This window comes from Ornithorhynchus anatinus, chromosome 5, assembly GCF_004115215.2.
Source record: "Ornithorhynchus anatinus isolate Pmale09 chromosome 5, mOrnAna1.pri.v4, whole genome shotgun sequence".
Classification (NCBI taxonomy): Eukaryota; Metazoa; Chordata; class Mammalia; order Monotremata; family Ornithorhynchidae; genus Ornithorhynchus; species Ornithorhynchus anatinus.
The window spans coordinates 3556910-3580329 of NC_041732.1; the positions used below are offsets into that span (position 1 = coordinate 3556910).

Genomic DNA, 23420 nt, shown 5'->3' on the forward strand with positions numbered 1-23420 from the left:
CCGCCCCCACCCACTTTTGCGCACGCGCCGGCGCTCAGCGACGAACCCTCCCCCCTTCTGCGCATGCGCCGATACGATGCCGCCCACCCCTCTTGCGCGGGCGACGGCAGCCCCCCTTCTGCGCATGCGCCGGCGCGGTGCCGGCCCCCTCCCGTCCCTTGCGCGGGCGACGGCAACTCCCCTTCTGCGCATGCGCCGGCCGCCCCCTCCCCCTGCGCGTGCGACGGCGCGCGACCCGGCACACCCCCCCCCCCCAGCCCGCTTCTGCGCATGCGCCGGCTCGGACAGGGCGCGGGCCGGTAGCTTCTTTGGGCGCTTAGTAATAATAAATAAACAAATATTTGGTAAGCGCTTAATAGGTGTAGAGCATTGTTCTATGCGTTGGGGGAGATGCAGGGTCTTCGGGTTGTCCCACGTGGGGCTCACAGTCCTCATCCCTTTTTTAATTATAATAATACTAATGTTGGTATTTGTTAAGCGCTTACTATGTGCAGAGCACTGTTCTAAGCGCTGGGGGAGATACAGGCTCATCAGGTTGTCCCACGTGGGGTTCCCAGTTCTTATCTCCATTTTAATTATAGTATGTTGGTATTTGCTGAGCGCTTGCTAATAATATTGGTATTTGTTAAGCGCTTACTATGTGCAGAGCACTGTACTAAGCGCTGGGAGAGATACAGGGTCATCAGGTGGTCTCACGTGAGGCTCCCAGTCTTCATCCCCATTTTCCAGAGGAGGTCACTGAGGCCCAGAGAAGTGACTTGCCCAAAGTCACCCAGCTGACTGAGCCACGCTGCTTCTAAGCGCTGGGGGAGATACAGGATCATCAGGCGGTCCCACGTGGGGTTCCCAGTCCTCATCCCCATTTTAATTATAATAATAATGTTGGTATTTGTTAAGCGCTTACTATGTGCAGAGCACTGTTCTAAGTGCTGGGGGACATACAGGGTCATCAGGTGGTCCCACTTGAGGCTCACAGGCCTCATCCCCATTTTAATTATATTACTACTAATGTTGGCATTTGTTAAGCGCTTACTATGTGCAGAGCACTGTTCTAAGTGCTGGGGGACATACATGGTCATCAGGTGGTCCACGTGAGGCTCACAGGCCTCATCCCCATTTTAATTATAATAATACTAATGTTGGTATTTGTTAAGCGCTTACTATGTGCGGAGCACTGTTCTAAGCTCTGGGGGAGATACAGGGTCATCAGGTGGTCCCACATGAGGCTCACAGCCTTCATCCCCATTTTCCAGATGAGGTCACTGAGGCTCAGAGAAGTGACTTGCCCAAATTCTCCCAGCTGACAGGTGGAAGAGTGGGGATTCGAACCCAGACCTCTGACTCCCCCGATTAGACTGTAAGCCCGTCAAAGGGCAGGGATGGTCTCTATCTGTTACCGATTTGTACATTCCAAGCGGTTAGTACAGTGCTCTGCACAAAGTAAGCGCTCAATAATTACTATTGAATGAATGAATGAATGACTCCCAAGCCCGGGCTCTTTCCACTGAGCCACGCTGCTTCTCTCTGCACGTAGTAAGCGCTCAGTAAATAGGATGGAATGAATGGCTCCCCCTCCCAGATGTCCCTTCTCGTTTCCGCCCGGAGGAACAACAGGCAATCGAATTTTTTAGCTCCTTTATTGAGCAAGAGACTTGTCTGCTGTGTGACCCTGGGCAAGTCACAAGAAGCAGCCTGGCTCAGGGGAAGGAGCCTGGGTTTGGGAGTCAGAGGTCGTGGGTTCTAATCCCGGCTCCGCCGCTGGTCACCTGTGTGACTTTGGGCAAGTCACTTCACTTCTCTGGGCCTCAGTTCCCTCATCTGGAAAATGGGGATGAAGACTGGGAGCCCAACGTGGAACAACCTGATCACTTTGTATACCCTCCCCCAGCGCTTAGAACAGTGCTTTGCACATAGAGCTTAACAAATGCCATTATTAAAGTCACTTCACTTCTCGGTGCCTCAAGTTACCTATTCTGTGAGATGGGGATTGAGCCTGTGAGCCCCATCACAGGGACAGTGTCCAATCCAATTTGCTTGTATCCACCCCAGTGCTTAGTTCAGTGCCCGGCACATAGTAAGCGCTTAAAAAAATCATCATTCATTCAATAGTAGTTATTAAGGGCTTGCTTGGAATGTACAATTCTGCAACAGATAGAGACCGTCCCTGCCCAACGACAGGCTGACAGTCTAAATGGGGGAGACAGCAGAGCAAAACAGAACAAAACAAAAACAAGACAACATCATCAAGATAAATAGAATCAAGGGGATGCACACCTCATTAACAAAATAAATAGGGTAATAAATGATAATATACAAAGGAGCACAGTGCTGAGGGGAGGGGAAGGGGGAAGAGCAGAGGGAGGAGGAGGAGCAGAGGGAAAGGGGGGCTCAGTGTGGGAAGGCCTCCTGGAGGAGGTGAGCTCTCAGGAGGGCTTGGAAGAGGGGAAGAGAGTTAGTTTGGCAGACATGAGGAGGGAGGGCATTCCAGGACAGCGGGAGGACGAGAGCCGGGGGTCGACGGTGGGTTAGGTGTGAACGGGGGTCGGTGAGGTGAGCGGGGGCAGAGGAGCGAAGCGTGCGGGGTGGGCAGTAGAAAGAAGGGAGGTGAGGTAGGTGGGAGCAAGGTGATGGAGAGCTTTGAAGCCAAGAGTGAGGAGTTTTTGTTTGGTGTGAAGGCATTATTATTATCATTATCTTTCATGGAGCTTTTACTATGTGCAGAGCACTGTAGTGAGCGCTTGGGAGAGTATACTACAATGGAATTAGCAGACACGTTCCCTGCCCATTAGAGTTTAGTCTTGAGATTCAGATGGGGAGGGATTGTCTCTATTTGTTGCCAGATTGCACTTTCCAAGCGCTTAGTACAGTGCTCTGCACACAGTAAGCGCTCAGTAAATATGATTCAATCGCACTTATTGGGCGTTTAGTGTGTGTAGAGCAACAATAAAAAGACACATTCCTTGCCCATAATGAGCTCACAGTCTAGAGGATAATAATAATAATGATTGGGGCATTTGTTAAATGCTTACTATAGGCCAAGCACTGTACTAAGTGCTGGGGAAGATACAAGAAAATTACATCCCACGTGGGGTTCACAGTCTAAGTAGGAAGGAGAACTGGTATTGAAAATCCCATTTCGCAGATGAGGAAACTGAAGCTCAGAGAAGTTAAGCTCATTATGGGCAAGAAAAGGGTCTGCTTGTTCTGTTGTATTGCACTCTCCATAGTGTTTAGTACAGTGCTCTGCACATAGTAAGCTCTCAATAAATATCATTGATTGGTTGGTTGATTACTAAGCGCTCTGGTAGATACAAGCTAATTAGGTTGGATGATGATGATGGTATTTGTTGGACTCAGTCCATGTCCCACATGGAGGCAAAGGTGAGCATCAACCCTACTAATCCAGGGGAACGGCTCATTTTTTTAATGGTATTTGTTAAGGGCTTTGTGCTAGACACTGCTATAAGTGCTGGGATAAGAAGGAGAGAAGTGAGGTAGGAGGGGGCCAGGTGACGGAGTGCTTTAAAGCCAAGGGTGAGGAGTTTTTGATCGATACGGAGGTGGGTAGGCAACCATGGAGATTTTTGAAGGTGGAGGGGGACGTGTCTTGAACGTTTCTGTAGAAAGCTGATCTGGGCAGCAGAGTGAAGTATGGATTAGAGAAGAAGCGTGGCTCAGTGGAAAGAGCCCGGGCTTGGGAGTCGGGAGTCTTGGGTTCGAATCCAGACTCTGCCACTTGTCAGCTGGGTGACTGTGGGCAAGTCACTTCTTCGTGCCTCAGTTACCTCATCTGCAAAATGAGGATAAAGACTGTGAGCCTCACGTGGGACAACCCGATTACCCTGTATCTAACCCGGCACTTAGAATAGTGCTCTGCACCTAGTTAGCGCTTAGCAGATAACAACTTTATTCTATGGATTGGAGTGGGGAGAGATTGGGAGGTCCACTAGGTATTTATTTTGTTAATGAAATGTACATCACCTTGATTCTATTTATAGCTATTGTTTTAATGAGATGTACATCCCCTTGATTCTATTTATTGCTGTTGCTTTTGTCTGTCTCCCCTGTTTAGACTGTAAGCCCGTCAATGGGCGGGGACTGTCTCTGTTGCCGATTTGTACATTCCAAGCGCTTAGTACAGTGCTCTGCACATAGTAAGCGCTCAATAAATACGATTGAATGAATGAATGAATGCACATAGTAAGCGCTCAATAAATACTATTGAATGAATGAATGAATGAGGCTGATGCAATAATCTAGGCGGGATAGGATGGGATGGTATTACGTGATAGCAATTTGGAGGGAGAGGAATGGGCGGGATTTTGATGTCGTGAAGGTGGGGCTGACAGGATTTGGTGTTGGAGTATATCAGTACGTGTCAGTAGTCTTTGACTAGGAGGAGCGCCCGTATGTCTATGCCCGATCTACTCTGCCCTTCCCTCCCCTCCTCTCTTCTCCAGGCACGAAGGGCTCAAGCGTTCTAGCCTCCCAACCTCCCAACTCTGGAATCTTCTCCTGTTCCTCTACAAAAGAGTGGATCGGGCTGGAGGGGGGCCGATCCAAAGAGTGGAATTTGGGTGCCCAGAGAAGGGACCACTGAGAAACTGGGAACCACCTCCTGGCGGAGCGGAGGGCGGGCCATTCTTCTCAGGCGATTTCTGTGGGCTTCAAGTCTTCCGCTAGCAGCTCTGCTTAGTCACCCGCATTTGACCCATTTGACAGAGAAGCAGCGTGGCTCAGAGGAAAGAGCCCGGGCTTGGGAGTCAGAGGCCATGGGTTTGAATCCCGGCTCTGCCACTTGTCAGCTGTGTGACCGTGGGCAAGTCACTCCACTTCTCTGGGCCTCAGTGACCTCATCTGTAAAAAGGGGGATTAAGACTGTGAGCCTCATGTGGGACAACCTGATTACCCTGTATCTTCCCCAGCGCTTGGAACACTGCTCTGCACATAGTAAGCACTTAGCAAATACCAACATTATTATTATTATTATTATTATTGTTGACCCTAGTCTGTGCTCTTTCTCTTAACCAATCTGCTTTTTATTTCTGCTTCTCCTGCCTCTGGCCCATTATTCTTGATGAGACCTGCAGTCTCATCCTTCAGGTTCATTAGGCCACAGCCTTCTCCTCATCGCAGCCTCATAAAAAGTCATCTCCTTCCCTGATTAACCCAACTTTCCGGTCACGCCACTTTAATAAACTAGCTCAGCATCTTCGCGTCCCATCGATACCCTTCTGAAATCACACCTACAGGAGCCCTTCTCTTCTCTCTCTCTCCTTTTTAGTGGTATTTGTTCAATGCTTACTAAGTGCCAAGCACTGTATTAAGCACTGAGGAAGATACAAGTTAATCTGATTGGACATAGTCCATGTCTTCACATGGGGCTCCCATTCTTAATCCCCATTTTGCAGATGAGATAACTGAGGCCCCGAGAAGTGAAGTGACTTGCCCAAGGTCGGACAGGTGGCAGAGCTGGGATGAGGACCCATGACCTTCTGACTCCCAGACCTGGGCGCTATCCACTAGGCCACGCTGCTTCCCTGGACCCAGCGGCTCACTCAGTGTCGGAGACACTGATCCTGCCATCTCCAGAGTCTGCTTCATCCCCACATCCTTTTTGAGGAGGTAATAATAATAATAATAATAATGTTGGTATTTGTTAAGCGCTTACTAAGTGCAGAGCACTGTTCTAAGCTCTGGGGTAGATCCAGGGTAATCAGGTTGTCCCACCTGAGGCTCACAGTCTTCATCCCCATTTTACAGAGGTGCCACCCCATTCCGTTCGGCCTCTGAGAGGAGCGGGCATCTAACTAACTGCTCTCCTCATTAAGCCCTAGTTAATAAATGTAATTATCCTAATAAAACTTTCCTGGTGTCAGCCCAACAATAGGTGATTATAATAGCATTAATTTGGCTCTTCCCCAAGCTGTTGGAATAGGCCAAGGCCAGATTCATCTGAGAAGTAAAAATAAATATGGACAACTACCATCACCATTCAGAGGGAGAGTGGGGCACGGAACCCAAGGGGTCAGGTCACCCAGCTTTCCCCAAATCCCCTCCTCGATTGCCTCATAGCTCTAGAGGGGAGGGGGGTCCTAGGGAAGGCGGAAAGTGGGACCGGAGGAATCCAATCAGAAGTTCATTCAATAGTATTGATTGAGCTCTTACTATGTGCAGAGCACTGTACTAAGCGCTTGAAATGGACAATTTGGAGTGGCACCTGAAGACCCCGAATTGGTAAAGGGCCAATCTGGTCCCTCCCTGGGCATATAAATCACATCCGATCAATCAAGTCATGGTATTTATTGAGTGCTTACTTTGTGCAGAGCACTATACTAAGAGCTTGAAGGAGTTCCAGCTCCTTTTTCCCTCTGCTCCCTCTACCCCCCCTTCACCTCTCCGCAGCTAAACCCTCTTCTCCCCCTTTTCCCTCTGCTCCTCCCCCTCTCCTGTCCCACCCCCTCAGCACTGTACTCATCCGCTCAACTGTATATATCTTCATCACCCTATTTATTTTGTTTATTTTGTTTAATGAGATGTACATCACCCTGATTCTATTTATTTGCCAATGTTTTTATGAGATGTTCTTCCCCTTGACTCTATTTATTGTCATTGTTCTTGTCTGCCCGTCTCCCTCGATTAGACTGTAAGCCCGTCAAAGGGCAGGGACTGTCTCTATCTGTTGCCGATTTGTCCATTCCAAGTGCTTAGTACAGTGCTCTGCACATAGTAAGCGCTCAATAAATACTGTTGAATGAATGAATGAGTTCGATATGACAGAGCTGGTAGACACACTCCCTGGCCCCAGTGAGTTTATAGTCTCGAGGATGGGTGGTCGTTAAGGGAAAAGAGGGGAACTTGTCATTCCCCCCGCCCCGGCCCCGTCTCCTCCCCCATCCCCCTTCTCCCCCGCAAGTCTCCTGACTCCCAATTCTAACGTCCACCTCTTCCTGCTACTTACTCATTGCCTCATTTTCCCTGTGTCATAACAGTTGATGGGGGGGGGGGGGCTGAAGAATGGGGCTTTCTTATCCAACCCCAGCAACTCCAACTCCCAATTTGAGCTTCCACTTGCTTCTGTCCACAGCCCAGTGGGAAGTAGGGGTTGGGAGCCAGGCCTGAGACTGAGAGGTGCATCCCATCTCCCCCCCGCGACCCCCATTTCCTGGCTGCCCCATCCCTGACCCCCTCCCCAGGCAACATAACGTGGCCTCGTCTCCCCGGCGAGGCCCCTCCCGCTTACACAAGCGTCCACAGAACCGGTGCAGTGGGTTGGCTGAGCTGGCAGGGGAGGAGGTATCTCCCGACACCCATCCCATTAGTAATAATAATAATGTTGGTATCTGTTCAGCGCTTCCTATGTGCCAAGCACTGTTTCAAGCACTGGGGGTAGATACAGGGTCATCAGGTTGCTCCACGAGAGGCTCATGGTCTTAATCTCCCTTTTCCAGACGAGGTCACTGAGGTCCAGAGAAATGAAGTGGCTCGCCCAGGGTCACACAGCAGACAAGTGGCGGGGCCGGGATTCGAACCCACGTCCTCTGACTCCCGAGCCAGGGCTCTTTCCACGAAGCCAAGCTGCTTTCCACTCTGACGGGAAGAGGAGGCGAGGCTGGATGGCAGGGAACACCCCGTCTGGGTCCTTGGCGTTATCGGAGCCGGGTGAGTCCTGAATCCGGTTCTGCCGCCGGGACCTCGGTCCCTCTTCCCCCTCCTCCGGCCACGCGGGTAGGAGGCACTGTACTGAGGTCATGGGTTCGAATCCCGGCTCTGCCACTTGTCAGCTGGGTGACTGTGGGCAAGTCACTTCGCTTCTCCGTGCCTCAGTGACCTCATCTGGAAAATGGGGATGAAGACTGGGGGCCTCATGTGGGACAACCCGATGACCCTGTATCTCCCCCAGCGCTTAGAACAGTGTTCTGCACATAATCAGCGCTTAACAAATACCACCATTATTATTATTACTGGACGCTGGGGTGGACACAGGCAAAATCTGTTGCCAACTTGTTCATCCCAAGCGCTTAGTACAGTGCTCTGCACATAGTAAGCGCTCAATAAATACTATTGAATGAATGAAATGAGGTTGGACGCAGTCCCTCCTCCACGAGGGGCTCACGGTCTCCATCCCCCTTTTTCAGGGGAGGCCCGGAGAAGTGAAGTGACTTGAGCAAGGTCACCCAGCAGACAAAGTGGCCGAGCTGGGATGAGAAACCGGACCGGGAGAGGAGGCGGGGGAGGGGGCCGGAGTTAACCCCTTCCCTGCTGGTGGGTGGAGGGGGGGCATTTCTGGGGGATGGGGAGGCTGGAGGGTTCCCCCGACAGCAGGCTTGGAACTCGGGGATAATAATAATCATAATGTTGGTATTTGTTAAGCGCTGACTATGTGCAGAGCACTGTTCTAAACGCAGGGGGAGATCCAGGCTCATCGGGTGGTCCCACGTGAGGCTCCCAGTCTTCATCCCCATTTGACAGAGGAGGGAACTGAGACCCGGTGAAGTGACTTCCCCACCGTCACCCAGCTGACAAGGGGGCAGAGCCGGGATTCGAACCCGTGACCTCGGACTCCCCAGCTCTTTCCACTGAGCCAATCCGAACTCCGCCCCCTCCCCACCCCTTCAGGGACCCAGGTGTCCGGGCCGAAGGAGGCGGGGCGGCCGCAGCTATAAGAAGGAGGGGGAGCAGCGGGTCCCCGAGCAGAAGTCGCCTCGGACCCCTGGGACCCGCCATGGGGAACCGGGTCACCCGGGAGGACTTCGACTGGGTCTACACCGACCAGCCACACACCGCCCGGCGCCGGGAGATCCTCGGTGAGGAAGGGGGTCTTCCCGGGGAGAGGGGATTTGAGGTCCGGAGAGGGGGCCGGGGATGGGATGGGCCTCGCCTCGGGTCACCGCTTCCCTCCCATCCCCGTGTAATAGGAAAGGAGGGGACCCCCCACCCCTCATTGGAGGAGAAAGCAGATTCGCGGGGTGGATAATAATAACAATGTTGGTATTTGTTAAGCGCAGAGCACTGTTCTAAGCGCTGGGGGAGATACAGGGGAATCAGGTGGTCCCACGTGAGGCTCCCGGTCTTCATCCCCATTTTACAGATGAGGTCACTGAGGCCCAGAGAAGTGACTTGCCCACAGTCACACAGCTGCCAAGTGGCCGAGCTGGGGCGTCCGTCCCGGGGAGGATTCTCTAGGGGACACGACAGGGTCAGGCCAGGTATTGCAGTGGGACGGATGCAGGGTATTCATAATCATAAGGTTGGTATTTGTTAAGCGCTTACTATGTGTTGATCTCAAAGCGCTTCGAAGGGCGTCCGGCCCCTTGGCCCCAGGACCGGCCCCGTCGTCGGGCGTGGCGGAGGGAGCGGCTGCCGGGCTTCCAGGATGAGGCCAGCCGTTTCCATTGCGGCAACCCGCCCCGATCTCGCACCCAGAGCCCGTCCGGGGCTCCCCGGCCTCGTCCCGGACACTCTCATTCCCCGGGGGCCGCCCCTCGGATGTCCGACGGGCCTCGCAGGGGGAGGCCTGCGGGATAATAATAATAATGATGGCATTCGTTAAGCGCTTATTAGGTGCGAAGCACTGTTCTGAGCGCTGAGCTCCTCCCGTCCATCCCCCTGCCTCCGCTCTCTGGGCGGCGAGCCCTCCAGGGATGGCTACGCCTCATCCTGCCCCGACCCTTCCCATCGGCGCTCCCTTCCTGCCCCTGACGGCCTCCGGGAAGGGAGAGAAGAAAGGGAGAATCAGGCACGGGAAAATCGGGACCGGTTTTTTAAGGAAGGACGTGATAATAATAGTGACATATGTTAAGCGCTTACTACGTGCAGAGCACTGTTCTAAGCGCTGGAGGGGACGCGAGGGGGTCAGGTTGGCCCACGTGGGGCTCACAGTCTTCACCCCCATTTTCCAGATGAGGTCACTGAGGCACAGAGAAGTTAAGTGAGTTGCCCAAAGTCACACAGCTGACAAGCGGCGGAGCCGGCATTTGAACCCATGACATCCGAGGAAGGGGATGGTCCTGGTCCTTCAGGGCTGGGGGAACTGGGCTGCTGGGTGCCGGTCTCCACAGGCGTGCCCTCACCCCACTCTAAGGGGGCAGGTAGGGAGGCCGGACACCTGGGTCCCTCTCCTTCGGGATCGCCTCCCCACTCTCCCTCTCCCTTCAGGTCCGGGTGAAGAAGTGGGATCTCTGGGACGGGAGGAGGGTCCCAGGGGGATCTCGGACCAATAAGTGGGGAAGATGGACGATCTGTTCCTTCCCCTGCCGAGGGCGATTGGCGGAGGTGGAGAGGAAGGGGCTCCGGGTGGAGGGGGCTGGCAGGGGAGCTGAGCTGGAGTGGGTTTTTCCAAGGAGAGAAAGGTGGAGGTGCTTGGAGGACCATAATAATAATAATAATGTTGGTATTTGTTAAGCGCTTACTATGTGCCGAGCACTGTTCTAAGCGCTGGGGTAGACATAGGGGAATCAGGTTGTCCCACGTGGGGCTCACAGTCTTAATCCCCATTTTACAGATGAGGGAACTGAGGCCCAGAGAAGTTAAGTGACTTGCCCACAGTCACACAGCCGACAAGTGGCAGAGCTGGGATTCGAACTCATGAGCCCTGACTCCAAAGCCCGTGCTCTTTCCACTGAGCCACGCTGCTTCTCCTAATATAATATAATAGGAAATAATAGGACCATATAATCCTATTCTCCTAATATAATATAATAGGAAATAATAGGACCATATAATAGGAAAGGTGGAGGCCCCCCACTCCCCACTGGAAGAGAGAGCAGATTAGCGGGGTGGATGTCCGTCCCGGGGAGGATTCTCTGGGGTACACGAGAGGGCCAGAGCGGGCCCTGCAGTGGGACGGATGTAGGATAATAATAATAATGTTGGTATTTAAGTGCTTACTATGTGCTGAGCAGTGTTCTAAGTGCTGGGGTAGATACGGGGTGATCAGGTTGTCCCACTGAGGCTCCCAGTCTTAATCCCCATTTTACAGATGAGGTCAATGAGGCTCAGAGAAGTGAAGTGACTTGCCCGCAGTCACACAGCTGACAGGTGGCGGAGCCGGGATTAGAACCCATGGCCCCTGACTCCTAAACCCGGGCTCTTTCCATAGAGTTCGGGGCAGGGAGAATTTAGCCAAGGGAGGAGGGAAGGTGTGTGTGACTGACACTCAGTTGGGGGCGAGTGGGAAGGGCGAGGATGGGATACGGGAAGAGCCGGGAGGCAGAAGAGCGGCCGGCCTGACCCCTCCGTCTCCCTCAGCCAAGTACCCGGAGATCAAGCGGCTGATGGGCCCGGACCCGCATCTGAAGTGGGTGGTGACCGCTTTGGTCCTGGCTCAGCTCCTGGCCTGCTACCTGGTCCGGGCGGCCGCCTGGAAGTGGGTCTTCTTCTGGGCCTACGCCGTCGGGGGTCCCGTGAACCACGCGCTGACCCTGGCCATCCACGACATCTCCCACAACGCGGCCTTCGGCAACCGCGCCCCGGGCCGGAACCGCCTGTTCGCCCTCTTCGCCAACCTGCCCGTGGGCGTGCCCTACGCCTCGTCCTTCAAGAAGTACCACGTGGACCACCACCGCTACCTGGGCGGGCGGGGGCTGGACGTGGACGTGCCCACGGCGCTCGAGGCCCGCCTGTTCTGCCGGCCGGCCGGCAAGCTGGCCTGGCTGGTGCTGCAGCCCCTCTTCTACGCGCTGCGACCCCTCTGCGTGCGGCCCCTGCCGCTCAGTCGCCTGGAGGCCCTCAACGGGGCCGTCCAGCTGGGCTGCGACGCCGCCCTCTGGGCCGCCTGGGGTCCCAAGCCGCTGGTCTACCTGGTCGGGGGGTCGCTGCTGGCCATGGGGCTGCACCCCTTCTCCGGGCACTTCCTGGCGGAGCACTACGCCTTCGTCCGGGGCGCGGGAGCCGGCGAGACCTTCTCCTACTACGGCGTCCTCAACTGGTTCACCTTCAACGTGGGCTACCACGTGGAGCACCACGACTTCCCCAGCGTGCCCGGGAGCCGCCTGCCCCTGGTGAGCGAGGGACCCCGTCCCCACCCTCCCTGTCCGGCGCAGGGCCCCCACCCCAGAGGGCCAGGCCTCCCCCCCATTGCCCACCCCGACAGGCCCGGCTCTACCCCGATTCACCCGGTCACGCCCTCGACTGGCCCAGGCCCAGCCCTCGACAGGATGGACCTCATCCCCGACAGGACCGGCTCCATCCCCGATAGGCCCGGGCCCCCACCCTCCCAGAGACCCCGCCCCAGGCAGGGTGGACCCAACCCCAGCCCCAACAGATCCTGCCCCCGAATGACCCAAGCCTCACCCTCGACCGTCCAGGCCCTGCCCTTGACCAACCCAGGCCTAACCCCCAACCATCCCGACCCCGCTCCCGCCTGGCCTCGGCCCCGGGCCCGCTCCCACGGGTCCCCGGGGGCTCCGCCTCCGCAGGTCTGGCTGCACCCCTTTCCGCCTCTATCTCCGCATCTGTCACCGCTTTGGGGACCGGATTCCTCTGCCCCTCCGCCTCCCCAGCTCTCCTTCTGCCCCTATCTCAGCATCGCACCCTGCCTCCCGCGGACGGGCCTCCACAGATATCCGTCTGCCTGGCTCCTTCTCTCCCTGGCGCTCTCTATCTCTCTTTCCATCTCTCTGCCTGTCTCTGCCTTCGACTATTATCTCTGGTCCCTCAGGGCGAGGGAGGGCCACGGGAGGGGAGCTGGACCGCCTGGGTCCTGACCCTACCGCCTTCCCCGCAGGTGAGGAAGATCGCGGCGGAGTACTACGACCCGCTCCCGCACCACACGTCCTGGTGCCGGGTGCTCTGGGACTTTGTATTCTGCTCGTCCCTGGGGCTTTACTCCCGGTTGGTCCGCGAATACCCTCTGTCCCGGCCTTCCCTGGAGTCCCGGGATTCCCCGTCCTTCGCCCCGGCCGAGGGGACGGACAGCTGAGCGGAGACCGGGCACGACTCGCCCGGTTCCCTCTCCCCCAGCGAAGGACTTGGGAAGCGGGGGACCTGGGTTCCCTCGCTTGACTTTGAGGGAGGGGAAGAAGGGAGTCCCGGGAGGCTGCCCGACTGGAATTGGAGGATGAAGGACTGGGAATGAGTTTGAGCATCTTCCATGACTATTTATTGCGCCCTCAAGGGCGGTCGTGCGTGTGTATATGTGTGCGTGGATATGCGTGGGCAACCTGGAAGGGAATGGTCTCTCTAATATTGAACCACAGAGGTGGGATGGTGTCTGTAGGGCTGCGAAGGTGGGAGAAGAGAGGCCAGTGGGGCTCTGAGTTTGGGGTAGGATTTCCTCCTCCCCCTTATTTATTCTGGGGTAATCCCTGCCATCACACCCTCCTCTGAGCTGCCCAAATTCCCCCCCACTCCCTCTGGTGAATGCGGGTTAGCGATCTCCCACTGCTCCTTGATAACCAGAGTCACTCGGCTCCCGGGGACACGGTTAAGGATCCAGGCCCCTGAGACTCCCCAGAAAGGAGCCATGGGAGATGTGAAGGCCCACGCGGTCTTCCGACGGGGGCCCTAGAAGTTTCTGATGGAGGAAAAGTGACTGGAATAGGTAGGGAAGTCTAGAAGGGCTTCCTGGAGGAAGGTTCCACAACGGAATTTGAAGGGAGCGGGGGAGGAAGAGCCTAAGGAAGATGGGAGGGAATTTCCAGGTCCCCACTACTGGGCGGCTTTAGCCATACCCTATCATACTATTTCTCCCTGCTTTCCCAACCCCATCCCATACAGACCTGGGCGTTTACGTTAGATGGAGAGGACGGAAGAGACTCTCAGCCTCTCACCCCACCTCTCCCACCTCTATCCCTCCCACTGCGGTTTCATCCCAAATAAGGCCGACCCCAGCCTGGATTTTCCTCCCGTTCCGTGGTCATTCTGGAGGCACTGGGAGCTGGATCCCAGCTGGATTTGATCCCCGGTCACCGTCCCCACGGGCCCTGGTTCTCCAACTCTCCCGATGGGGCCACGAATGCATGGGGTTGTATCTGATTGCGTCTTTGCACGAAGGGGTCCGCTCCCTCCTCCGCTAGAGCGGGGAGGAGGTGGGGGCGCACACAGTTGTGTGAGACAGGCGGGCAGATGGCGGCAGATGAAGTTACATATTGTAATTAATAAAAGCGAAATTACTAATGTCTGTCTTCCCCCTTCTAGATGGTAAGCTCGTTGTGGGCAGGGAATGTGTCAGTTTATCGTTGTACTCTCCCAAGTGCTTATTAAAAAGAATAATAATAATAATGTCGCTATTTGTTAAGCACTATGTGCAGAGCACTGTTCTAAGCGCTGGGGTAGATCCAGGGTCATCAGATCGTCCCACGTGAGACTCACAGTCTTCATCCCCATTTTACAGATGAGGTCACTGAGACCTAGAGAAGTGACTTGCCCACAGTCACCCAGCTGACAAGTGGCAGAGCCGGGATTTGAACCCATGACCTCTGACTCCCAAGCCCGGGCTCTTTCCACTGAGCCACGCTGCTTCCCAGGACGGTACTCTGCGCACAGTAAGCGCTTAATAAATGCGATTGAATCATGTTCAAGCAGCAGCCGGAGGGTACGGTCTTCGGCGTGCACCCTGCCCACAGCGGTGCCACCCTAAAGAGAAGCAGCGTGGCTTAGTCGAAAGAGCAGGGGCTTGGGAGTCAGAGGTCGTGGGTTCTAATCCTGGCTTCACCACTTAGCTGTGTGACTGTGGGCAAGTCACTTAACTTCTCTGTGCCTCAGTTCCCTCATCTGTCAAATGGGGATGAAGACTGTGAGCCCCGCGTGGGACAATCTGATGACCTTGTATCTACCCCAGCGCTTAGAACAGTGCTTTGCACATAATTATAATAATGTTGGTATTTGTTAAGCCCACACTATGTGCCAAGCACTGTTCTAAGCGCTGGGGTAGAGACAACGTAATCAGGTTGGCCCAACTAGGGCTCACAGTCTTCGCTGCTTCTCCGAAAACGCTTAACAAATACTAGCATTATTATTATTATAGTAAGCGCTTAACAAACACCATTATCATTGAACGCTTAGAACAGTGCTTGGCACCTACTAAGCGCTAAACAAACACCATTATCATTCGGCGCTTCGAACAGTGTTTGGAACCTAGTAAGAAGCAGCGTGGCTCGGTGGAAAGAGCCCGGGCTTGGGAGCCAGAGGTCATGGGTTCGAATCCCGGCTCTGCCACCTGTCAGCTGTGTGACTGGGGGCAAGTCACTTCATTTCTCTGGGCCTCAGTTCCCTCATCTGGAAAATGGGGATGAAGACTGGGAGCCTCGTGTGGGACAACCTGATGACCCTGTATAATAATGTTGTTATTAATGTTGGTATTTGTCAAATGCTTACTATGTGCAGAGCATCGTTCTAAGCGCTGGGGGAGATAAAATAATAATAATGTTGGTATTTGTTAAGCGCTGACTATGTGCAGAGCACTGTTCTAAGCGCTGGGGGAGATACAGGGTCATCAGGTGGTCCCACGTGGAGCTCATAGTTTTATTCCCCATTTTACAAATGAGGTCACTGAGTCACAGATACAGGATCATCAGGTTGTCCCACGTGAGGCTCCCAGTCTTCATCCCCATTTTCCAGACGAGGTCACTGAGGCCCAGAGAAGTGAAGTGCCTTGCCCACAGTCCCCCGGCTGACCAGTGGCGGAGCCGGGATTCGAACCCACGACCTCTGACTCCCCAGCCCGGGCTCTTGCCACCGAGCCACGCTGCTTCCCTAGCGCTTAGAACAGTGCTCTGCACCTAGTAAGCGCTGAACAAATACCGACATTATTATTATTATTATTAAGAAATGCCATGACGATTACTAAAGGAGGCGTCGCCCGCTCGGGAACGAACACGCGCCTTCCCCACCCCGCGCATGCGCGGCGGGCAGTTCGGCTCCCCGCCCCTCAGCCTGCTTCAGCCCTCCGGGGAGGGCGGGGACCCCGCTGTGTCTCGCCTCCCCATTGGCCAGCGTTGGCCGGAGCTTTTGTCAAACGCTCGGCGATTGGTGCGCGCTCGTCGGAGCCCCGGATGGGCTTCAGGTGGGGAGGGAGGGCGGCGTACGGAGGCCGGGAGGGGCCAGGATTGGTCGGGGTGTGGGCCGCGAAGCGGCCGTTGGCCGGCTCGGGGCCCGCAGGGGCGGGACGAAGCTTCCAGAAGCGGCGGCGGCGGCGGCGGCGGGATGGACGTGGCCGGGGTCTCGGCCCCCGTGGTCACCGTCTTCATCAGCAGCAGCCTCAACTCCTTCCGCTCCGAGAAGCGCTACAACCGGGGGCTCACCCTGGCAGAGTTTAAGGTGGGTGCAAGGGGGCCGGGACCAGCCCCATCCCTGCCTGCAGCTGGGGCCCCAAATCATTCATGCCTTCGTATTGCTTAAGCGCTCACTGTGTGCAGAGCACGGCACGAGGCGCTGCGGAAGGTACAATGCAACACTAAACGGTGACATTCCCCTGCCGGCAAGGAGCTCACTGTAGAGAGGGCAGACATCAATACTACTACTGCTAATAATAGGACTCCTTAAGCGCTTACTATGTGCTAAGCACTGGGGGACATTCAGGCCCACCCTGGGGCGGGGCCCAGACTCATTCATTCCCTCGTATTTCTTAAGCGCGCACAGTGTGCAGAGCACTGCACTAGGCGCTGCGGAAGGTACAATGCAACACTAAACAGTGACATTCCCCTCCCTCCAAGGAGCTCACTGGGGAGAGGGCAGACATCAATACTACTACTGCTAATAATAGGACTCGTTTAGCGCTTACTATGTGCTAAGCACTGGGGGACATTCAGGCCCACCCTGGGGCGGGGCCCAGACTCATTCATTCCCTCGTTTTTCTTAAGCGCGCACAGTGTGCAGAGCACTGTACTAGGCGCTGCGGAAGGTACGATGCAACAATAAATAGTGACATTCCCCTGCCAGCAAGGAGCTCACTGTAGAGAGGGCAGACATCAATACTACTACTGCTAATAATAGGACTCGTTTAGCGCTTACTATGTGCTAAGCACTGGGGGAGATTCAGGCCCACCCTGGGGCGGGGCCCAGACTCATTCATTCTCTCGTATTTCTTAAACCTGCACTGTGTGCAGAGCACTGTACTAGATGCTGGGGAAGGAACAATGCAACAATAAATGATGACATTCCCCTGCCCGCAAGGTGCTCGCTGTAGAGAGGGCAGACATCAATACTACTACTGCTAATAATAGGATTCGTTAAGCGCTTACTATGTGCCAAGCACTGGGGGAGAGTCAGGCCCACCCTGGTTCCTCGGTGGGGGCGGGGCCGGGCCCAGTCCCATCCCTGGCTGCAGCTGGGGCCCAAACTGATTCATGTCCTCATATTTCTTAAGCGCTCACTGTGTGCAGAGCACTGTACTAGACGCTGGGGAAGGAACAATGCAACAATAAACACTGACATTCCCCTGCCCGCAAGGAGCTCACTGTAGAGAGGGCAGACATCAATACTACTACTGCTAATAATAGGACTCGTTAAGCGCTTACTATGTGCTAAGCACTGGGGTAGATTCAGGCCCACCCTGGGGCGGGGCCCAGACTCATTCATTCCCTCATATTTCTTAAGCACGCACAGTGTGCAGAGCGCTGCACTAGGCGCTGGGGAAGGTACGATGCAACAATAAATAGTTGACATACCCCTGCCCGCAAGGAGCTCACTGTAGAGAAGGGAGACATCAATACTACTACTGCTAATAATAGGATTCGTTAAGCACTTACTATGTGCCAAGCACTGGGGTAGATTCAGGCCCACCCTGGTTCCTCGGTGGGGGCGGGGCCGGGCCCAGCCTCATCCCTGGCTGCAGCCGGGGTCCAAACTCATTCATATGTCATTCCTCGTATTTCTTAAGCGCTCACTGTGTGCTGAGCACTGTACTAGGCGCTGAGGAAGGAACAATGGAACAATAAATAGTGACATTCCCTGCCCACAAGGTACTCACGGTAGAGAAGGGAGAAGACAGACATCAATACTACTATTACTAATAGCACTTGTTTAGCGCTTTCTAGGTGCCAAGAACTGTTAATAATAATAATGTTGGTATTTGTGAAGCGCTTCCTATGTGCCGAGCACTGTTCTAAGCGCTGGGGTAGACACAGGGGAATCAGGATGTCCCACGTGGGGCTCACAGTCTTAACCCCCATTTTACAGATGAGGTAACTGAGGCACCGAGAAGTTAAGTGACTTGCTCACAGTCACACAGCTGACAAGTAGCAGAGCTGGGATTCGAACTCATGACCTCTGACTCCAAAGCCCGGGCTCTTTCCACTGAGCCACGCTGCTTCATGCCCACCCTGGGGCTGGGTCCACCACGGTTCCACGGGATGGGGTCAGCCCAATTCCTGGGGGCAGGTGGGGCCCAAATTCATTCAGTCATATTTATTAAGTGCTCACTGTGTGCCAAACACCGTACTAGGCGCTGGGGAAAGCACAGTACAACAATAAACAGTGACATTCCCCTGCCCACAACGAGCTGGCAGTAGAGAGAGGAGAAGGCAGACATCAATACTACTACTGCTAATAATAGGACTCGTTAAAGCGCTTACTATGTGCCAAGCACTGTTCTAAGCACTGGGGTAGATTCAGGCCCACCCTGGGGTCGGGTCCACCACGGTTCCTCGGTGGGGGCGGGGCCGGGCCCGGCCCGTTTCCTGGGGGGAGGTGGGGCCCAAACTCATTCCATCGTATTTATTAAGCGCTCACTGTGTGCAGAGCACTGTACTAGGCGCTGGGGAAGGTACAGTGCAACAATAAATAGTGACATTTCCTGCCCACAAGGAACTCACGGTAGAGAAGGGAGAAGACAGACATCAATACTACTACTAATAATAGGACCTGTTAAGCGCTTACTATGTGCCAAGCACTGTACTAATCACTGGGGTAGATTCATGCCCACCCTGGGGCTGGGTCTACCACGGTCGCGCGGGGTGGGCTCAGCCCAATTCCTGGGGGCAGGTGGGGCCTAAAGTCACTCAATCATATTTATTAAGCGCTCACTATGTGCAGAGTACCGTACCAGGCGCTCGGGAAAGCACAGTATAACAATAAATAGTGACATTCCCCTGCCCACAGTAGAGAGGAGAAGGCAGACATCAATACTACTACTGCTGATAATAATAGGACTTTTAAGCGCTTACTAGGTGCCAAGCACTGTTCTAAGCACTGGGGGAGATTCAGGCCCAGCCTGGGGCCGGGTCCACCGTGGTTCCTCGGCGGGGGCGGGGGCAAGGCCAGGCTCAGCCCCGTTTCTAAGGGGAGGTGGGGCCCAAATTCATTCATTCAATAGTATTTATTGAGCGCTTACTATGTGCAGAGCACTGTACTAAGCGCTTGGAATGGACAAATCAGCAACAGATAGAGACAGTCCCTGCCCATTGACGGGCTTACGGTCTAATCGGGAGAGACAGAATCCAGTCGTATTTATTAAGAGACTTTACTGTGTGCAGAGCACTGTACTAGATGCTCGGAATGCCCTCCCTTCTCACATGCCCAAACTAATTCTCTTCCCCTCTTCAAAGCTCTACTGAGAGCTCACCTCCTCCAGGAGGCCGTCCCAGACCGAGCCCTCCCTTTCCCTCTGCTCCTCCTCCCCTCCCCATTCCCCCTCCTCCCTCCCTCTGCCCTTCCCCCTTCCCCGCCCCACAGCACTTGTGCATATTTGTAGATATTATTCATTACTCTATTTATTTTGTTAATGATGTGTATATATCTATGATTCTATTTATCTTGATGACATTGACGCCAGACTACTTGTTTTGTTTCCTTTTGTTGTCTGTCTCCCCCGCTTCGATCGTGAGCCCGTTGTGGGGCAGGGATGGTCTCTACCTGTTGCCCAATTGTACATTCCAAGCGCTTAGTCCAGTGCTCTGCACATAGTAAGCGCTCAGTAAATACGATTGAATAAATGAATACGATGCAACAGCAAATAGTAACATTCCCTGCCCACAACGAGCTCAGAGTAGAGAGGGGAGAAGGCAGACATCAATACTACTGCTAATGATAGGACTTGCTAAGCGCTTACTATCTGCCAAGCACTGTTCTAAGCAGTGGGGTAGATTCAGTTTAGGTTGGACACAGTCCTTGTCCCACATGAAAATTGTGATGAGCCTCACGTGGGACAACCTGATGACCCTGTATCTACCCCAGTGCTTAGAACTGTGCTCTGCACATAGTCAGCGCTTGATGCCAACATTATTATTATCGAATCCCGGCTCTGCCACTTGTCAGCTGTGTGACGGTGGGTAAGTCACTTAACTTCTCTGTGCCTCAGTTCCCTCATCTGTAAAATGGGGATGAAGACTGTGAGCCTCATGTGGGACAACCTGATTCCCCTGTATCTCCCCCAGTGCTTAGAACAGTGCTCTGCACATAGTAAGCGCTTAACAGATACCAACATTATTATTATATTATAATAATATAATGATATTAATAATAATAATATATTATTATTATAGGGCTCACAGTCTTAATTCCCCTTTTACTGATGAGGTAACTGGGGCCCAGAGAAGTGAAGCGACCTGCCCGGGGTCACACAGCGGACACGTGGCAGAGCTGGGATTAGAAACCGTGACTCCCAGGCCTGTGCTGTGTCCACCGAGCCAGGCTCAAAGGGGAACCAGAATGGGAAGGGGGGCTGGGATTCCTCTCGAGGTTAACATCTTCTCCCACTGCCCCTCCCAAGTGACCGAGCTGGGGCTCTGATGGTGGGGGGTTTGTCCTACAGTGTAAACTGGAGCTCGTGGTGGGCAGCCCAGCCTCTTGTATGGACCTGGAACTCTACGGCATCGATGACAAGTTCTGTATGAAGCTGGACCGGGACGACGCCCTGCTGGGTTCCTACCCCGTGGAAGACGGCTGCAGGATCCACGTGAGGATGCCTCCCTCCCCTTTAGCCCCCCCACCACACTTCCCCAGAGCTCTCTCGGTGTCCTGATCCCCCCAAAGCTTCCCAGGGTCCGAGCGTGGAGTTGAAACAGTTGGGTGTGCAGGGAAGTTTCACTCTCTTCTCAGCTGCAGCGAGAGCAGGAGCTGAGCAGGAAGGGGAAGAGGCTTTAGAGTGATGGGCAGGAGATTTGATTTAACGTGAGTGGGAACCGCTGAAGGATTAGGGGTGGGGCACTGGGAGAATAAGGGGGATTTACGCTTTAACCTGATCTGGTCCAAGCAAAGGGAGCGGGACAGGGGACCCAGAATCATTTTCCACTCCCATGCCCTCCCCCTCCCCAGGTGATCGATCGGAGCGGAGCCCGGATTGGCGAGTATGAGGACCTGTCACGGGTGGAGAAATATGAGATCTCCCAGTCTGCCTATGAAAAGAGACCAGGTAGTGTCCGGGGCTTTTGGGGGAGGGAAGGTTCCCAGCATCCGGATCAGTCTCCGGAAATCCCGAAGGTGGATGATTTCTATTTGGGGCCACCCCAGTTCGCTCAAGCTTTCCCCCGTACTCTCCCGGGATGAACCCGATTGCAGATGGCCAGGGAGTGGAGGTGCTGACTGCTCTGCTTCCTACCCCGCTGTTGAGAGGCAGGGGCACAGGGGGCTTGCCCTTGAGTGGATCTGTTCAGGGTGGTGGCCTCTTGACCTCTGACCTCGGGGTCTCCGGGCCGCAGATTCGGTCCGCTCGTTCCTGAAGCGCAGCAAGATGGGCAAGTTCAACGAGGAAGAGCAGAGCCGGCGGGAGGCGGAGCAGGAGCAGCGGCTGGCGGAGGAGAAGGCCTTGGCCGAAGCCATGACCGTGGGCTCCCGGTGCCAGGTGCGGGCAGCCGGGCAGCCCGCCAAGCTGGGCACCGTGATGTACGTGGGTGAGTGCCATCACCGTCTTCCCTTCTCTCCGGGGGAGGAACCGGCCCAGGCCTCGGGGCAGGAGCGGGCCAGGGTGTGGGCAGTTGGGGAAGCGAGGAGCAGAGAGAGGCAAATAGGACGGAGCTGGGGGCCAGTTTCCCTCTCAGTGAGGCAGCAGGGGAGAAAGAGTGAGAGAAAAATCCCGGCGATTGAGAGGCTTTCTCTGCCGAGAGCCCCCGTCGACCCTCCCGGTTGCCACCCACCAATTCATAGCGAACATTGTGAAAATGGGAACAAGACGGCATCGGGGCCACATCCCCCTTTACCCATCTGCAGGTCTCACAGAGTTCAAACCAGGATACTGGGTCGGGGTCAGATACGACGAACCTCTGGGAAAACATGATGGCAGGTAACACCCCCCCCCCGCCGCCCCGGCCCTTACATCCCCACCCTGTGAGAGCCATCCCTCGCTCGCCTTGGGGCCTCCAGCCAGAGGGGTGGTGGCCCAGCCCAACTCTCCCCAGCACTGCCTTCCCGCCCCTCCCCGTCACTTGGGGCTGATGAAGATACGGGTTTGGGGGATGGGGGCTTTAGGATTCCTCTGCGGAGACGGTCTGGGTGTCCCCTCCTCCACCCACACCCTTGGGGTACTGCCAGCCTCTCCCAACCCTCTGCTGGAATGGCGGCGGGGCTGGGAGGGGAAGGGGCTGGGAAAGGGGTGGGGGCCGCGCGGGGTTGGAGGGTCCCGCTCCCTCTGGAGGAACTGTGGCGGGCCTGACGTTTCGCCCTCTGACTCTCCCCTTCGCCCCCGTCCGCCGGCCAGCGTGAGCGGCAAACGCTACTTCCAGTGCCAGCCCAAGTACGGTGCCTTCGTCAAGCCGCAGAGCGTCACAGTCGGGGACTTCCCCGAGGAGGACTATGGGCTGGACGAGATGTGACTCGGGCGGGGAGGGGGGTGGGGGGCAGAGCCAGAAGGGTTAAACACTAGGCCGGAGTCTGGCCACCCCAAGGGTCCAGGCCCTCGGCGTTCGCACCGCTGTCCGTCCGTCCGTCCCCACCCTCAGCCCGGACCCCTTCCCTCTCCCCTGTGTTTGTGTGGCTTGGGCCCAGCGTCCTGGTTCTGCCTGCCCCTTCCTCTCCCCCGAGATGTATTTTTTTTCTTGTACTTTCCCACTTGGCTTTTGTGAGACCGTGACCCATTAAACCTGCACCTTGAACCCTGCTTGTGTGGAGAGGCTGAGCGGGAGGGGGTCAGTGGGAGGGTGCGAGAGGGGGTCAGCCGGCTCGCCCGGATTCCCGGCTGCTTCCTCCAGTCCTTTCCAGCGTCCAGATGGGTGGGGCCCCCCCCTCCCTTGTGAGTGACCTCCAGGGGGGGTTTCAGTGGTTGGGGGTGTGGGCCCGGGCAGGGTCGGGGGAAAGCCGAGGTGTCTCAATCTCTGGTTCTGTGCCAGCGGCAACCGAAGCCGGACCCAGGCCTCCCGGTGGATCTCGGCCTCGGGAGCCGATCCCCACCCAGCCGTGCACCGTTTGATCCCGGCCTGACCGGCTCCAGCACCCCGCGGGGATCCGGCAAGAAGTGCGCAGGAACAGCCCGGGGCCTCTCAACACCCGGCCCCCGGCCTCCCGGCCCGCCCTGACCCCGCCACCTCGGTCCAGAAGGAGTCAGGGCG

General features: G+C 55.4%; 2 protein-coding genes across 2 annotated transcripts; both read left to right on the forward strand.

Moving 5' to 3' along the window:
- The first annotated feature begins 8705 nt into the window (after positions 1-8705).
- On the forward strand, positions 8706-14118 carry LOC100088407 (sphingolipid delta(4)-desaturase/C4-monooxygenase DES2-like). Its single transcript, XM_029064580.1, has 3 exons — positions 8706-8807; positions 11251-12002; positions 12728-14118. The coding sequence occupies exons 1-3, from the start codon at positions 8726-8728 to the stop codon at positions 12920-12922; spliced, it is 1029 nt and encodes a 342-aa protein (XP_028920413.1). The 5' UTR covers positions 8706-8725; the 3' UTR covers positions 12923-14118.
- Positions 14119-16109: 1991 nt separating this feature from the next.
- TBCB (tubulin folding cofactor B) lies at positions 16110-22972 on the forward strand. Its single transcript, XM_029064356.2, has 6 exons — positions 16110-16260; positions 20693-20836; positions 21196-21292; positions 21579-21770; positions 22087-22159; positions 22574-22972. The coding sequence occupies exons 1-6, from the start codon at positions 16147-16149 to the stop codon at positions 22686-22688; spliced, it is 735 nt and encodes a 244-aa protein (XP_028920189.1). The 5' UTR covers positions 16110-16146; the 3' UTR covers positions 22689-22972.
- The last annotated feature ends 448 nt before the right edge of the window (positions 22973-23420 follow it).